This window comes from Xylocopa sonorina, chromosome 11 (genome assembly GCF_050948175.1).
Source record: "Xylocopa sonorina isolate GNS202 chromosome 11, iyXylSono1_principal, whole genome shotgun sequence".
NCBI classification, from domain to species: Eukaryota; Metazoa; Arthropoda; class Insecta; order Hymenoptera; family Apidae; genus Xylocopa; species Xylocopa sonorina.
The window spans coordinates 7,048,087-7,061,436 of NC_135203.1; the positions used below are offsets into that span (position 1 = coordinate 7,048,087).

At 30.3% G+C, this 13,350-nt stretch overlaps 3 protein-coding genes and 1 non-coding gene across 8 annotated transcripts in view; 2 read left to right on the forward strand and 2 right to left on the reverse strand.

Moving 5' to 3' along the window:
- Positions 1–3: 3 nt before the first annotated feature.
- LOC143429473 (WD repeat and HMG-box DNA-binding protein 1) lies at positions 4–4,168 on the forward strand. Of its 2 annotated transcripts, none has more exons than XM_076905188.1 (13): positions 4–234; positions 443–557; positions 642–793; positions 882–990; positions 1,071–1,313; positions 1,384–1,599; positions 1,672–1,953; positions 2,028–2,244; positions 2,326–2,550; positions 2,609–2,841; positions 2,904–3,146; positions 3,234–3,606; positions 3,727–4,168. In XM_076905188.1, exons 1-13 carry the CDS (start codon positions 158–160, stop codon positions 4,080–4,082), a joined length of 2,841 nt encoding a protein of 946 aa, XP_076761303.1. In that variant the 5' UTR covers positions 4–157; the 3' UTR covers positions 4,083–4,168. The 2 variants fall into 2 exon arrangements, with proteins under 2 accessions (XP_076761303.1, XP_076761304.1); XM_076905189.1 differs by having other exon boundaries at positions 2,621–2,841.
- A 167-nt stretch (positions 4,169–4,335) lies between these two features.
- LOC143429476 (organic cation transporter protein-like) overlaps positions 4,336–13,350 on the forward strand; it is a 97,208-nt gene continuing 88,193 nt past the window's right edge. The window contains exons 1-9 of the mRNA XM_076905193.1: positions 4,336–4,537; positions 6,178–6,461; positions 6,552–6,655; positions 6,763–6,917; positions 7,003–7,171; positions 7,281–7,606; positions 7,686–7,990; positions 8,058–8,194; positions 8,279–8,312. Of these exons, the coding sequence (XP_076761308.1) occupies positions 4,516–4,537; positions 6,178–6,461; positions 6,552–6,655; positions 6,763–6,917; positions 7,003–7,171; positions 7,281–7,606; positions 7,686–7,990; positions 8,058–8,194; positions 8,279–8,309 (1,533 nt within the window). The 5' untranslated portion in view covers positions 4,336–4,515 and the 3' untranslated portion in view covers positions 8,310–8,312. The remainder of the gene's footprint in view (positions 4,538–6,177; positions 6,462–6,551; positions 6,656–6,762; positions 6,918–7,002; positions 7,172–7,280; positions 7,607–7,685; positions 7,991–8,057; positions 8,195–8,278; positions 8,313–13,350) is intronic.
- On the reverse strand, positions 9,471–12,035 carry LOC143429478 (epoxide hydrolase 4). 4 transcript variants are annotated; one of them, XM_076905195.1, is made up of 7 exons: positions 11,940–11,981; positions 11,437–11,558; positions 10,744–10,868; positions 10,388–10,663; positions 10,152–10,309; positions 9,822–10,076; positions 9,472–9,747 (listed from the first exon to the last, which is right to left on the reverse strand). In XM_076905195.1, exons 1-7 carry the CDS (start codon positions 11,977–11,979, stop codon positions 9,566–9,568), a joined length of 1,158 nt encoding a protein of 385 aa, XP_076761310.1. In that variant the 5' UTR covers positions 11,980–11,981; the 3' UTR covers positions 9,472–9,565. The 4 variants fall into 4 exon arrangements, with proteins under 4 accessions (XP_076761312.1, XP_076761310.1, XP_076761309.1 ...); XM_076905196.1 differs by having other exon boundaries at positions 9,473–9,747; positions 11,962–12,022; XM_076905197.1 differs by lacking the exon at positions 11,437–11,558 and having other exon boundaries at positions 9,471–9,747; positions 11,962–12,035.
- Trnal-aag (transfer RNA leucine (anticodon AAG)) lies at positions 12,640–12,721 on the reverse strand. Its single transcript has one exon. It is a non-coding gene; the product is annotated as a tRNA-Leu (tRNA).

The following is a 13,350-nucleotide window of genomic DNA, read 5'->3' on the forward strand; positions in this document are numbered from 1 at the left end:
AACCCAATTAAAAATATGTAACTGATGCGTAAAGATTGAGAATGCGCGGCAAAATACGGGTATTAATGATCACAAGACCGTAATGAGAAATCCAGCGAGCTAGTTGTTACATTGCAACTTATTTTATAAAGTTTTTAACATTAATTTGTTTTAAAACATGCCATTAATAAAAAAACCCATGCGCTATGCACATCCAGAAGGGCACACAGACGTTTGTTATTTTACCGGTGAAAAGTAAGGAAAAACATGATGAACATTTTTCTTATTCTCTTAGGATATTATTTATCAATAATTTGAATATAAATACTTTTCATATTACCTTTCTATATTTTTTATTTATTTCTTTTGTTTATAATCTGTAAAGAAAAATGAACAAAATTTGAAAGCACTAAACAAAGTACATGAGGAGATGTAATTAAAAGAGGTATATTTATACTTTCAGGAGAGGGTTTATCACTTGCGGATCTGATGGAGATGTTCGATCCTGGTTAAATTTAATGGACGATGATCCAGCTGCAAGTTGTGTCGCAGAACAAGCCATATCAGTAGTATCAAAGGTGTAAATATTACAGGAAAATAATCGTATAATTCTATGTACTCGTAGAGTTTATAATTTCTTGTAAATTTTTCTGTAATTTCAGGACGGCAAAATATTTGTTGGCAATGATAATAATACAGTTCAAATTCTTAATTACCCAGATCTTGAAAAGGAAGGAATAGTTACCAGGTTTTCAGCACCTGTATCAGCATTAGCAACAACAAAAGACAGTAACCTTATAGTATCGGGAGGATGGTATGTGAAATATATACATAACTATCATATTTGTGGTGAAGTAAAATGGTACTCTAAACAATGTCTAATATTTATTACATTTTTGTAGTGATATGAGAATTCAAGTGACCGATATTAATACATCAAATAATATAGATCTGTTAGGTCATGAAGCTCCTATATTAGGTTTATCTTTGGATCCAAAAGAAGAGTTTGTGGTAAAATATATTATATAAATTATGTTTGTACATTTATTTTTTAAATTGCCAGTTTTTACCATAAATTTTATTTTATTTAGGCTTCATCGAGTGCAGATGGCTCTATACGAGTATGGAATATTAAAGAAAAATGTGTTGTACATATCTGGCCTAATGTAGTACCCAAATGTAATTCATTTTTTACAGCAAAAGTATATGCTGTACCTTCGTTCAACCCTAAAGATGGAAATTATCTTGCATATCCTAGTATGAAAGAAGTTATTATAATTGAAAGATCTTCATGGAAAGAATCATTTCGTTTAAAATGTATTAATATAAAAAGTGTAGGTTCTTTCATTTAAATATCATACTTAATACAATATTTGTTCTGCAGTAATGTTATTTTCAATACAGGAACTTCACATATGTAAGTTTTCCGAATGTGGCACATTGTTAGCTGCTAGTTCAGTATGTGGAGAAATAATTGTTTGGAATGTTGAAACTAAGGAACTAATTGGTTACATTGAACATCAACAGAAGTCTAAAATTACGGCGTTAGCTTGGAATATTGATAAATCGGATGAAATTGTATTCTGTGATTTTTCGGGTCAACTGGGATGTATTGATGTGGTAAGCACGTGTAAGACATATTAACTGCCATTAGAATTTTAAAAATACTTTCTATTTTTTTTATGCATTTAGATTGTTTTGGATAGTGCAACAACTGACGAATTGAATGTTGAAACGAACGGAGATATCAAAGATAGTAATACTGATGTTGCAGAAGAAGATGATGATGGAGAAAACGTTATTTCATTAAATAAGATTAAAGCATTAGCAGAGCTCGACGATGATCAAAAAAGTTATTCAGATGCAGTATCTGTAAAATCACAGCAGGATACAAATGCAATTGTACCTGAAATCCATTTACAACCACCGTTTCAACCTGGTTCATCTCCAACACATTTGTTATCTCGTTTCATGGTATAGTTTTTTTTTTCAATGTAACATTAGTATAATTTTGAAAATTACATATAGTGAAACGTTAATTCATTTAGGTATGGAATGACACAGGTATGGTGAGGTGTTTTACTTCTGAGGACGGAGACGAATCTAGTATCGAAGTGGAATTTCATGATGTGACAATCCATCGTAGTATGCACATTAATAACTATTTAAAACATACAATAGCTGCTTTATCGCCACAAGCACTTGCATTAAATTGCCCATCAAACGTTGATACGCGTAGCAAACTTGTTGTAATAGCATTGCAAGGTTGATACCAATTATAATTATCTTGAATTATTTTAAACTAATTTATAAAAACTTAAATTAATCTATGAAAAAAAAACATAGGCTGGGGTAGTGGAAATAAAGAGTGGTCTTTAGATCTATCTGAAGATGAAGAAGGACACTGCATTGCGGCTGGTGATAATTTCGTAGCACTTTCAACGTCCAAAAGACACTTAAGAATCTTTACTGTAGGTGGTACGCAACGTGAAATCGTAGCCGTTCCGGGCCCTGTAGTTGCAATGAATGGATTTAAAAATGATTTAGTACTTGCTTATCATACTGGAATAGGTATTCTTTTTTACACTTTTTTTCTTCTATCTTATAGCAATTTTTCAATAAAATGAAGGTACTTTAACAGGTGTATCGGGCGACCAATGTATGAATTTACTATTAATTCAAATTCGAGGTATAAATTTGTATAGTCGAACGTTATGTCTTCCACTATCACCTTCGTCGGAATTGATGTGGTTAGGAATGACTGATTTTGGATCTCCTGCGATAATGGATGCCGATGATATTATTAAAGTGTATAGTAAAAAATCTTCCCTGTGGAAAGTTGTCAGTGATTTGAGTGAACAGGTAATAATTATATTGCATTTTATTATTTAGAACGTTATGCTTCATCGATAAATTTAAAACAGTCCAAAGGTAAAGCGGATCATTACTTTCTAATCGGAATAAGCGAACAACAAAGTATCGCGCGCTGTGTTCTATGCAAGGGAAGTCATTATCCTCCCACTACTCCACGACCTGTAATTAATGAAGTATCATTAACTCCGCCGCTTTGCGAACTTGAAAATGAAAAAACTGAGAAGGAATTAAAATTGTGGCGATTGGGAACTAATCCTCTAGAAGAAAATGAGGCAGTGCTATCTCTTATTGCGGTACGTTTAATTACTTTGTTTATTCTTAATTCATTTGTATCATATACACGCATATGTAAACGTTTTTATTAAATTGTATTCCTTTAGCATGCTTGCCGAAGTAATTTGGAGTATCGGGCAGTAGAACTGTGCGATCAAATAGCATCGGAAAAAGTTATAGAATTAGCAATTAAGTATGCACGGAGGATAAATCGGGTGGCTTTGTCAAATAAATTAGAATCGATTGCTGACACAAAACAGGAAGAAAATGAGAAGGAAAACGAGAATGTAAATAACGATAATGAAGATATTAATAAAAACGATGATGAATTAGTGGATAATGATATTGAAGAGTCTACACTTTCATTGAACGTTACAAAGAAGTCAGATGTAGAGATTAAACCATTATCTATGAATGAAGCATTATCGATAAAAAGAAATAATCCTTTCTTAAAAAGTGGAAATTCACCAGCAACTAAAGGTATTACTTATAGTCTATGATTGTTTTGCATTTTATAATAGTTTTATAATAGCTTTACAATAGCTTTATAATAGTTTTATAATAGTTATTCAATTAAGATTCATCTTTAACGTAAAATAGGATTGGCTGGGTTAGATATAACACCAGAGAAACCGCAAAAGTTATCAGCATCAATGTCAGCACCTTCAAAATTAAAAGCAAAACCGGCAAAAGGTGTACCAAAAAAAGAAACATTCATTGGTTGGTACGCTAAGAATAAAAAAAGTTTACAAGAAGAATTTCCCAATTTAAATCCTGCTGATTTAACAAAAACTGCTTTGGCAAGGTACAAAGAGGATGATACAAGTTCACGAAATAACAATGCCTCGGATCTCTCGGAATCGAAAAAAAGAAAGTTAAGCCCCGAGAGTGAACAGAAGAACGAATCAGAACGAGCATCGAATAAAATGCTTCGTACATTTGCATTTGAAAAATAAATAGTATTAAGATATAAATTTGATATTTTTTTAAAGTTTAGATTTATATTTTACGTACACGTGTAATTAATATTTATTAGTCACAATTTTACTACACAACACATATCAAATGTTAAAGTTTCTTATTCGAACACATTTTACTTATTTGCGTTTGTATTTAATTTGTCCGCGTTATTACAAAAATGAAGGAAAATAAAACTGATCAGAGATTTGTTGAGATTGATAAAGTAAATATCTCTTAAATTCTTATTTTTATCTCATACATGATCTATGTCGATAAAACAGATAAAGTACTGTATTGGAGGACTTCAGTTTGCTTTAGTCTCTCAACATGAACTGAAGGGTTCAATCATTTGTTCAGTATGTAGAGTGTTGCGAGGCGGTAGTAATCGCACAGAGTGAAACAAATTCCCGACAAAAGTTCGTGTGCATAATGCTTGAAAGAGCGATGAAAGGTAAGTTAATAATATTTGGCAAGTTTCTACGTTATTCATATTAGTATTTCAAACGCGATCAGGTCTAAATATACATTCAATTCAGTGGTACAATCCGCGCGTCTTCAATTGCATCATCGCGGTACGCATGCGAAGAAATAATTGAAAATTTTTATTCGTTAAATCTCGAAAGTTAAAAAATGTTTATACATGTACAGTTGAAAATTATGACTTGTGCTATGAATAACAATTTTTAAATACAAAAGATGCCTCTTTATATGTTGGAATTCCATATGTCCCAGTTTCCCCGGGACAGTCGCGGATTTTTAATTCCCTCTTGGCTCCGATTCTTTTATTTCAAAAATATATTACCTTTATTACCTCTTGCAATGTCGAATATAAATGAATTATAAAAAATACATATTCTGTTTAAATTCCATTAATTAAAATGGTAATAATTCATGATTTTAACTACGTATATGAGCAAATGTTCTGAAATCAGTGTGACATACATAAGTTGGTAGATTAAGCTCACACACACACACGATCGGAACTTGAGAGAGTTAATGAAGAAGTAAACTATCATTTTCATGCACAATAAACAAAGCAGTATTTCTGAAATAATTACGTACAAAGATTAAAATAAGGCATCTTGTGTAATTAATCTATAAAACATTAAATTCTTCATTTTTCAATCGCATTCTATATAGTGCATTATAAATTATACGCGACACAATTTAAATTTCTATAACTATTTGTTTACACACATGTTTTATCTATGATCTATTAATAAGCTACTTACGTTGTTAGTTATGCAAGTTCCATGCAACTTGTGTACTTAAATCTTTACAAATTGTTCAATATCGGATACTATGCATCGTACATGTACGATTAAAAAGAAAAGGATCTATAATCTTCAGAAATTTAGAAATGTTTATGAAAAACTTTTATTTTTGCTTCTTGCATTTACACCTAGTGTTTTTAATTTACATGCACCAAAATTCAATGCAAATATAATTAATTGAAAATTAAACTTACGATTGTAACAAATAACGATATTAGCGCATATTATAAATGAATATTGAACTACGCTTGCTTTAAATTATACTTCTATAAAAGTCATTAATTCAGATAAATTTTCTCCGATCTCAAGATTGTGTTACGGTAATTCGAGTAATGCATGTATGTCACCTGAATACCGTTATTGCACTTAGAAAGTTGCACGTTACAGTTATTTTCGTATACTATTAATCAACCATGTTCAATGATATTAACACGTTGCAACAGTTTTACATGTTTATGATACTATTAATAATAATTCTCGTCTGTGGAATAAAACATTTATAAACATTTTTTATCGACACCATCGAATTTAGTTTTATACGTATAGCGTATATATAATATATTTTAAAATAAAAAATATATAAGATATCTTCGATTTATGTATATAAAATTAAAAATATACAATATTAAAATTACAAATAAATAAAGATTTCACACGAATAACGAGCAATGGGAACTTATTATTTTCCATCCGTCGATAATAAAGTAATTATTGGCGGTAAATACAATTCAAATGGCAAGTGATGATGGCACGCTCTTCACCTAATTCCAATTTAACAATAGTTGGATGTAACTAATAGAAATTAATTTTTTTTCAGGTCACGTACCATTGGATGTGATACAAAATGCTATGGGTACGATGGGCCCATGGCATATTGTTATTGCTGTAGCACTATCCCTTGTTAAATTCCCGGTAGCTTGGCATCAACTCTCTATTATATTTCTTGCACCTCCAACTAATTTTTCATGTGCTGCACCAATATCAATGACTAATGAATCCACGATAATGAAATGCTACGTAGACGTAGGGAACGGTACTATGGAGAAATGTACTAGTTTTAAGTACGACAAGCGAATATTTAAAGAGAGTATCATAACACAAGTAATTTCAATTTTTGAATTTTTATATATAAATGTATAAGCTTTGAGGTATAATGAAAATCCATAAATTACTATACAGACTTAATTTTAGTGGGACTTGGTCTGTGATCGAGAACAGTTAGCAAATTTTGTACAGTCTTCTATAATGTTTGGGGTTCTTATTGGTAATTTAGTCTTTAGCATCCTGGCTGATCGGTATGCTGAATGTTTTTATAATGTAATAAGAGAAACAAATACATATATATGTATATGTAAGTAAAAAATGAAGCAGACTACTAAATATAATTTATACTTTCTTTTAGAATTGGCAGGAAAAAGCCTTTGATGATTGCTATTGGATTGCAGTCGTTAACTGGATTTATAACTGCATTTGTTCCATGGTTTGAATTGTTTGTAATATTTAAATTTATTTCGGCTGTGGCTACAGGCGGTACTATGCTTGTTAGTTTTGTTTTATGTAAGTAATTCATAAATTGTGTATATAATAGAGGATATAAAACATAAATTTACAATTATGTTAAAATAATCTATGTAAATTACAGTAATGGAGATTGTGGGAGTGGAATGGCGTTCAGTTATGTCAGTCCTTTTTCATGTTCCATTTTTATTAGGACATCTAATGAATCCCTTAATCTCATACTTAACACATACATGGGATGGTTTTCAAATGGCTGTTTCAATACCATCACTTTTTCTGTTGTCGTATTATTGGTATGTAGTATTTAATGGTACACATTACTGTAATCTAATTGGTTTGTAAATGTAAAAACAACTTGTTTACTTTATACTTATATAAGAGAAAAATCTTCCTAAATTGTAGGATTATACCTGAATCACCGAGGTGGTTACTCGCTATTGGCAAGCTATCAAAAGCAGAACAAATATTACTGAAAGCAGCTGGCAGAAATAAAATACCAGTAGAAAACGTCAAAACAGCTATTGAAACATATGAAAATAACATGGGAGCTCGTTCGAAACAAAATAAAGAAAAATATAATATTACACATCTGTTCAGGACTCCTAATCTAAGATTAAAAACTATTTGTATATGTATTAATTGGTTTATGTGCGGTACTTGTTTTTTTGGATTAGCACAATACATGGGTTACATTGATGGTAATATTTACGTAAATGTTGCTGTGTCAGGTAAGACTATGTAATAATATTTATTTGCGACTTTTATTTGGAAAAATATACATTTCAAATTCAATAATATTATTTCCAGCTGCTGTCGAAATACCTGGTACAATAGCAGTTTTATTTATGATATCACGCGTATCACGTTTAAAGATTTTAATAACCGGAAATCTTTTATCTGCTATAAGTTTACTTTTGCTTATTGTGATATCAAACTCAAGTTTTACGGTACTATTAGCTACATTGGGTATCGCAGGAATGTCGCTCAGTTTCCCAACAATATACCTATATAGCAGCGAAGCATTTCCAACTGTGATTAGAAACGTTGGTGTTGGTGTTGGAAGTGTTTGTGCAAGGATTGGAAGCATGATTGCCCCATACATTGCAACAATGGTTATACTTTTAACTTTTATTACATTCTTTTTTGTACAATGCTCTATATATATATATTAATTTTTAGGGAAAGATCAAACCTTGGTTACCACCACTAATATTTGGAACTGCCCCATTAATTGGTGCTTTGTTATGTTTCCTGCTACCAGAAACAATGAACTGTGAGTTACCAGAAACTATTGAAGATGGTGAAACCTTTGGAATGTAAATATAGTTTTGTAATTTTATTACATATTATTGCTTTTACTTCTTATCTTCAAATACCACCTGTATTCTACTTCATTGCAGGAAACAAACAAAGAGAAATGAAACAAAATAACATAAGAGAAAAAACGTTAAAACACTGAAACAGATCCTGCCAATAATTGTACACCGATTTTGAAACGGCACGTGATATTAACCATCCTCAGAGCGAAGGTCTGATTGGCCAAATAGTTGCAGTGGAAGGGACACGTAGGTACGTTGGTAGATAGACACTGATCTATTGACGCTTACATGAGATCTTGTGCGACATGTTTTGGTATAAAGAGAGGTTAATTTTAGTTACATGTGACAAAACAATACGCGATTTCAATGTGTATCGTAAAATTGGTTTATCAGGGCTTGTTTTTATTGTAAGGAACATATTCTCAGCTATAGAAAAACATGAAAACGTCAAAATTGATTTCTCGTGTCTTAATCATTTTCTTGTAACATTACATTTCACATAGGAACTTGTGCAATGATAAATATCGATAGGTTAGTTTTCTATTTACCAACCCTCTGGTCTGAGTGTACAACAATTTTCCAATATCTATATAAATATAACGGTAATATATTCTTTAATTTTAAGCCATTCTTTTTTATGATACAATATAAAGTTTTCATTAGAGGATGAGTGGAATTCAATAAGTTTTATAATTGAGAAGTAATATGAAGTTATGATTGTATAAGTATATGCTAATTTTTAAGTAATAATTTAATTTATTTGTTACAGTCTACAAAAAAAGTATTTTATTAATTAAACATACATAATATTTTATTAAAAATAATTCTCTATCTATTATTTACAATTCAATTTATAATTTAATATAATAAATTTCCTCTAATTTTTTCCAAGAGATTACTTTATATACATGCTACCTATTATAAAATATTAGTTTTGCATTTAATGTATCTTATGATCTAGTAGATCTATACGTATACTTTAATACTCTAAATAAAAATTACATACTCATTAAATAAACAATGGACAATATGTATGCATATATATGGCTGATAAAAAATGATATAATAAAATTTTTGATATAAAATATATGTGAAAATATGTAACTAAACACAACATCAGCCTTTTATACATTTGTACATTCAAACAATCACTGAAGCAAGAATATTGAGTAATTATAAGTACCTTATATGGTCAAACTAAGAGTACTCAATCACATTGTTGATATGTTGAATGATAAAAAGAGGTTTGTATTATATTTTCATTCTAGTTGCAAGAAAAAATATCGCTCTTTATTTCGGAATATAAATATAAAATTAGTAAAATTGAATTTTGGTGGGTTTTCATTTTAATAGAAGTGGTAGTCTAATTTAACTTGTAGTTTGACCTAAATAAAGTACTTTGTTAGGTAGTACATTGAGTATACCATTAGTCCTTTTATGAACAGCATCAAACATATGATTACCATACTTGACAGTCTCAGCAAGGTTCAAGGATGTGAACCACGAAGATCTACTTTTTGCAGATGTTTTTTTTATATGATTTGTTGTGCCTAAAAACATAATTTGTTTACTGTTGCACTATATAATAATGTACATATTCATCAATGTTTATAATTTAACTTACCCATAAAGAATTTCAGGATTGCTTCATTTACTATATCTGGTTTTTGTTGATGTGGAAAATGTTGAGCTTGTGGTATTAATTTTACATAGAATTTTTCAATATACTCGGAACTTTGTACAATATTTTCTATTGCCACAATTGGATCCATATTGCCAATTATAAGCAAAGTTTGGGTGGATATTTGGCTGCAAGTATCTATATTAAGTCTTATAAAAGGAAGATTTCTGTAATAATTGATCGCACCAGTCCAGTCCTCTGTAATCGATAAGTTTACTAAGTATGTCACCTTTTATTTATGCATAAAAGATCAAAGTTTCCATATCCATTTACCTTTCCTGCTAAAGGCATACTTGTAAGCTTCTACATAATTTTTTTCAGTATGTGCATCATTTAGACAAAGATGTTGGAATGCATCATTTATGATTGATAAATCTTCTTTAAGGGCATCAATTTCAGGAAGAAATGGTAATCTACTGAAATGTATCCATCTAAACATTAATGTAAATATATCAAATTCAAATATCCTATAATGTCTATTGAAAGGCTTATAAATCAAAAGAATTTACTTTAAATCAAACACAGAATCTCCAGGCCTTCTGTTCCAATAAAAATTAGGATGCGGGCATGAAATAGCAACAAATTTATAAATCATATCTCCGTATACTGCCACCATATACCATCCTAAAAGTCCACCAAGATCATGACCAATAATGCTGCATTGCTTTACACCAAGAGTTAAGATAAACTGTCTCAGTTCTTCGATTAAAACTTGAATTTTGTAAGAGCTTTTAGCTGCTGGTTTATCACTATCTCCAAATCCTTTTAAATCTATTGCAATTACTCTAGAGGATTAAATGCAATTGTTACAACTATCAATAGTATCGTAATTTGGTAAGAATATTAATATAAAAATGAATTATACCTATAATGTTTTGCAAGACATGGAATTTGCTCTCTCCAGGATAACCAACAATCAGGGAATCCATGTAAAAGTAATATTAATGGTCTGTCTTTATTTCCAGCTTCAACATAATGGAACTTTACATTCTATAGAAAGAAATGAAAGCTTGTACAATTAGGATTCTTATATCTATGACTTCTACATTTTTCTATACTTTTATTGTTAAATAACTGTTGTTATTTAATTACATCCTTACAATATGATTAAATTGTGAAGGTATGTTGGGCTTTCTAGTTATAACAATTTTATAATAATGTAATATTTTAGTTCTCTATTAATCAAATTTAATATATCTTTTTCATCCTATATGTATATGTATGTATGTATGTATGTGTGCATGTATGTCAAGAAATGTTCTTAACTGGTAGTGAAAAATGAAGTGATGATAACAGTGATAGGCCATAAATGATATTAATCTGAGGATTTGGAAGCAAAATTAGCCGAGTTGTTTGAAATCCATTAAAAAAAGTATAATCATATCCATTGATCAAAATCGAATGTGTATCCATATCAGACTAACGTGTATATGTCGGTAAGAGTTATCAGAGGTCGACTATAACTATATATACATTTTTTCTTGAATTACACTTATTCGGCGTTTAACTTCGCGATACAAGCCTCACAAAAATATAAAACTGCTAATTATATATTTACCTTGATTTTTACATAAGAATGAATTCCTAAGTTATTGTCTACTAGACAGGGCGGAGGTTTATCTCGTTGTTGCATCATGAAAAATTTTTTGGGATCCCAGATCCATTTGAAAAATCTTCTCACTATCAAATATAATCCATATACAAACGAGAGAAAATGCAATTGAACTATTTCCAAAGTCGATACAGGAATGATTTTATCATTTGTAATCATGATTATTAAATGGTAAGCAGAAACACTTTTTCCATAAATTAATTTAAGGAATATTCAGAACTTCACGTTCTTTGTATTTGAATCATACACCACACAATCGAATAACTTTCTAATTCTGCTTTTTATACAACAGCACACGTTTTATTATAGATACGTTTTAAAGATATTCTAATCACGACAAAGAACGAATTTTTATGTTTTACTTAAGGATACAAATCGATATCACGAAATTAATCAAATATGGAGCGTAAAGTCTGCGCTTTCAGTAATGTTGACAACGTATTACTGACTAAAGTTTTCATCTCTATATACACGCAGAGTAGAGGTCATCATGAAAAATGAGTTATCTTCTTCTTGGATTTATACTCAACGTCGACATGAATTTTACTGAAGTCCACAATCAAATGTTCCTAGAAGTTTGACTTGACAAAATATATTACGATGTACGTGAAAGATTTCTTGGACCTGCTTAATTCTTTGAACGTAGTCAAGGTAAAATGTTATTTATACCTTTATGTGTAATAAAATGAAATAATAAATGAGATTAGAAATCTGTACTATTTCGCGCGATTAGTATTCCGGTTTTTTATATAATATAAAGTTCCCTCAATTATCGATTGTGCAAAAAATCACAAGCGAAATTTTCGAAAACATTTCATGCTTGATTTGGTTGAGATTTTAAAGAATAATGTATATGAGAAAGATTTTTGGAAATTCAAAAGACAAGATCTAAAATTTTGTAAAAAATATTCTACCATTTTAGCGTAATTTCCAACGTTACCGACATAACATAGATTAAAAACAAGGTAATTTGACAGTAAGGGTGACTATCCAAATCCAATCTATTTATATTGGTAAAACCGAGAGTAACATTATAATAACATTTTTTCGAAAATTTTGTTGAAATAAGTATAATATAGTTTATAATAATTATGCGTGCGTACACCAATTAAGAAATTTAGAAATACTATGCAAAATTTAAAAAAAACTTGGCAGCGGTGGGATTCGAACCCACGCCCCCGAAGAGACTGGTGCCTTAAACCAGCGCCTTAGACCGCTCGGCCACGCTACCAGATGTTTACTCCTTCCATACAACTTTTATTTCAAAAAAATTTCAGCTAATTAAGAATGTTATAAATATAAATTTATTTAAACGAAAGTTTGATTCTTTCGAACATTTACGATTCATGTATATGCACTTTATGATACTAATTACAGCTCATAACAACGTACGTGTTTTACTGCTTACCTACGTACTACCTACGTGCAGCAGCAGATGCATCGTAAAGCAAATTTATTTCTTTGTGTTATATATTTAAATATATATATTCTTTATGAAACTCCTTCCATTGTGCGTTTGCATAGGGATCAAACACCGAACTTGTTGCAAATGTACATTGAAAGGAGGTTTTATTTAATAATATCTTGTAGAAAAGGAGAGTAGATGGGTTTCCATTCGCAGCAACCTCCACGTGGTGAGACCCGGGTTCTATTTATTTCATTTGTTATTATTAATTGCATCAAATAGCGATACGATGCAATTAAAAATGATATAGTAAATAATTAGAAGCAAATGGCTGCCATAGGTTAGTTTTAATTAGACTGATTTAGAACAAAAGTTCCTGAACCTATAATTATAGTAGATAAATTTTCCAAACGAAACCATCAGCAATGATTCATTCGAACTTGGAAGTAATTGAT

What these genes read in the sequence shown, in the direction of transcription:
- LOC143429478 (XM_076905194.1), bottom strand. Translation starts at nt 11,649, where the DNA reads ATGATTACAAATGATAAAATCATTCCTGTATCGACTTTGGAAATAGTT. An exon ending in ATTCTTATGTAAAAATCAAG is followed by an intron (nt 10,869 to 11,436) that starts GTAAATATATAA and finishes TTCTTTCTATAG; the next exon opens with AATGTAAAGTTCCATTATGT. An exon ending in TGTCTTGCAAAACATTATAG is followed by an intron (nt 10,664 to 10,743) that starts GTATAATTCATT and finishes TTAATCCTCTAG; the next exon opens with AGTAATTGCAATAGATTTAA.
- LOC143429473 (XM_076905188.1), top strand. Translation starts at nt 158, where the DNA reads ATGCCATTAATAAAAAAACCCATGCGCTATGCACATCCAGAAGGGCAC. An exon ending in CAGTGCTATCTCTTATTGCG is followed by an intron (nt 3,147 to 3,233) that starts GTACGTTTAATT and finishes GTATTCCTTTAG; the next exon opens with CATGCTTGCCGAAGTAATTT. An exon ending in AAATTCACCAGCAACTAAAG is followed by an intron (nt 3,607 to 3,726) that starts GTATTACTTATA and finishes AACGTAAAATAG; the next exon opens with GATTGGCTGGGTTAGATATA.